Source organism: Lactuca saligna, chromosome 4 (genome assembly GCF_052625555.1).
Source record: "Lactuca saligna cultivar CGN05327 chromosome 4, ASM5262555v1, whole genome shotgun sequence".
Taxonomy (NCBI): Eukaryota; Viridiplantae; Streptophyta; class Magnoliopsida; order Asterales; family Asteraceae; genus Lactuca; species Lactuca saligna.
Genome location: NC_136420.1, coordinates 34,202,643 through 34,205,483, shown reverse-complemented (window position 1 = coordinate 34,205,483; position 2,841 = coordinate 34,202,643). Strand labels below are relative to the sequence as shown.

The 2,841-nt window shown below is 32.4% G+C and overlaps 1 protein-coding gene across 1 annotated transcript; it reads right to left on the bottom strand.

The window, feature by feature from the left end:
• Nucleotides 1–1,726: 1,726 nt before the first annotated feature.
• LOC145039457 (protein FAR1-RELATED SEQUENCE 5-like) lies at nt 1,727–2,317 on the bottom strand. Its single transcript, XM_078987516.1, has 2 exons — nt 1,856–2,317; nt 1,727–1,753 (listed from the first exon to the last, which is right to left on the bottom strand). The coding sequence occupies exons 1-2, from the start codon at nt 2,315–2,317 to the stop codon at nt 1,727–1,729; spliced, it is 489 nt and encodes a 162-aa protein (XP_078843642.1).
• Between the last annotated feature and the right edge of the window lie 524 nt (nt 2,318–2,841).

Here is a 2,841-nt window from a genome sequence, read left to right as displayed (position 1 = left end):
AATAAATGGATTGTGGGTTTGGAGCCTGAATTCGCTGACAGTGATGACAAACAAATACAGCTAAATGAATTGAGAAAGAAGTATGTTACAAAAATTTTGACATCAGATTTGAGCATTATCAAACCATCTCTCAACAGAAAGTTAGCATCATACGATAAATTATCTGATGCGGAGAAGGAAAACTTGAACACTGAAGAACATCTCCAACGCATGGAGCGCATAATCAGTTTGTTTTATTAGATTTACATTAAGCTTTGAACCATGTCTTACGCTGTTTTTACTTTTGTTTTGTTTTTTGGTTTGACAATAACATTATTTACGTTTGTCTTGTCTGATTTTAAGTGACCAATCTTCAATTACAATAGTTTTTATTAATTTATTATGTGTTTTTGATATTTACTACAATTTACCTTTTTAATACCATTTACGCATTTTTTTTACTATCAATTTTGAAACAAAGTTACAATGATATTGTTATTAAATGCAACTTTGATTATTCATCACACTTACATTTGACTATTCATGACACTTACATTTCACTATTATGACACTTACACTGCCATGGATTACAAATAACAAAAATTTAATTGCAGGAATTCTTCTTATCACTAACTTTAAGCCATCATGACACTTAAAACTGATTTCATATTTTATGGAAATTACCCCTTCCAATCACATTCTGCAATCTAGGTCTAGGTATGACTCACCTACATTAATAACATAAACTTAAATCATGTTATTCAGGTTGATTCATTCCACTACAAATAAGTCCTTTGTTCCGATTTTTATTACTAACACTCTATTTTAACATTCAAGTGAATACCATCTTACTACCTCGACCTAGTGACATCTTCATTTTACTCAATTTTGACCATTCACTTTAAGCGTTCATGACAGTCAATCACTTTTTCTAATTCATGTCATTTAACTACATATGTCAACTAAACTAATGCTCCATGTAGTTATGGAATCACTTATCATGTATGCGTTCGAGCGACCATAACATTTGATTCAGACATAGATACTAATATCTTAAAAATAAAAAGCCTTTAACTCTCTGCATTAAAAATAAAACGCTTCTAAATGTTAAACTCAAAGATTCACGTTAACTCGTAAAATAACATTGTTATCTTGAATACTTATTAATTAAGAAGAAAAAATAAACCAAACTATTTAGAAGCAGAGTCATTTGCTTTTTTCTTACAAGTGCGAGCATTATGATCAACATACTCCCCGCATCGTCCACATATTCTCGAACCCTTTTTAGCCTTCAAAATCGCCATCTCTTTTTCTCCTATCATCCTTTTCTTAACCGGCCCACTACCTTTGTTTCTGATTTCTTCTGGAATTTTAACATTTACTTCATCTCGCTTCTCGACACCAAACACCGCTTCAATGAAGCCTCTGTTCGTCATGGGTTGTACACTTCTTGTATCTTCATCAACTTCTTGAGTCATCTCCCTTAGTTTCTCGATACAACTTCAACTTTTCCATATCAGAAACTAGCCGATCAACATAATAGTCAACATAATAGGATATGTCTCGGATCATTGATTTAAAGTCATCATTTGCATCATTTTTAGGAGACTGACACATATTATACCCACTTGATGGCGTCGATACCACATCCTTTGTCCATCTTCTTGAAACATATTTTCTAGGGAAATGTTCTACTCCTGACATCCTTAATACGTAAAAGCAGTGTCTACATAGGCACTCGGTTAATTCAAAGCGTAAACAAGAGCAAGTAACTCTGCAATCAGATTTCATGAATGAAACCTCTCAATATAACAAAGTATTAAAATTCGTTTTGTCTAAAATAGTTTCTAGATACAACCAAGTACAATTTACATACCTCAAAATCACCAAAATGCTTAACGTCTTTATCAGTATCTTTGATGCTGAATTTATTAATTCCATCATATTCTTCGACTTTAATTGAGTAACATGTAAGCATGGATGCCATTATCTCCTTTTGGATTTCAAAGAACACAATTCGTGTAAAGGTCTCAGATGCCTCCTCTTCAATCAACAAGTTTGTTTTAATATCAGGATCCGTGTAGCGGGAGTCATGATTGTTTTTACGTTGAACACAACGTTGTGCTTCCGTTGCCATTTCAAAATGACCGAGAAACTCAATTAAATGCAAATCTGTATTTGTCATCAACCCGTAGAAATAATTTTCACCTTCACATCTTGATGTCGTTCGCATTAACCCTGACAAGTGGCAATCCTTGAAATAGGCACGAATCCATTTATCACGAATTGCAAACATATCTTTAAACCATTTGTTATCATTTAACTTATACCCATCCATTATCCTTTGCCATTATATTTCAAACTCGCTTGTATTGATTCATTCATTCCATATAACATCGTTTAATCGTTGCAAAACCCCCGTCTTTGACATATGGGAACCCAACTGAAAAATCAATGGGTAATCATCATTAGTTTTTCTGATAAAAAATGATTCATTTCATTTATAAGTACCAACTTACACTTCCAAATACAATGTGATTCCAACTAAATTGAGTTATGCCTAGTGATTCAAGTACCAGCACTTAAGTGCTTCATCCAAAACATGATTCAATCAAACTAACTAATATTCATATATGTACATATGATTTTAAGTGATGCTTGAACTAAGTTTGTTTAATAACAGGTGCTTCAATAGAAAAAATTGAATCATTTCATTTATATATACTAACTTACACTCCCAATCAAAATGTGATTCCAACACATGATTCAGTCACATCTACATTAATATTCCCATATCGACATATGATTTTAAGTGATGCTTCAACTAAGTATTTTTTGGTAACAGGTGCTTCAATAGAAAAA

What these genes read in the sequence shown, in the direction of transcription:
- LOC145039457 (XM_078987516.1), bottom strand. Translation starts at nt 2,317, where the DNA reads ATGGATGGGTATAAGTTAAATGATAACAAATGGTTTAAAGATATGTTT. An exon ending in AGCATTTTGGTGATTTTGAG is followed by an intron (nt 1,754 to 1,855) that starts GTATGTAAATTG and finishes ATCTGATTGCAG; the next exon opens with AGTTACTTGCTCTTGTTTAC.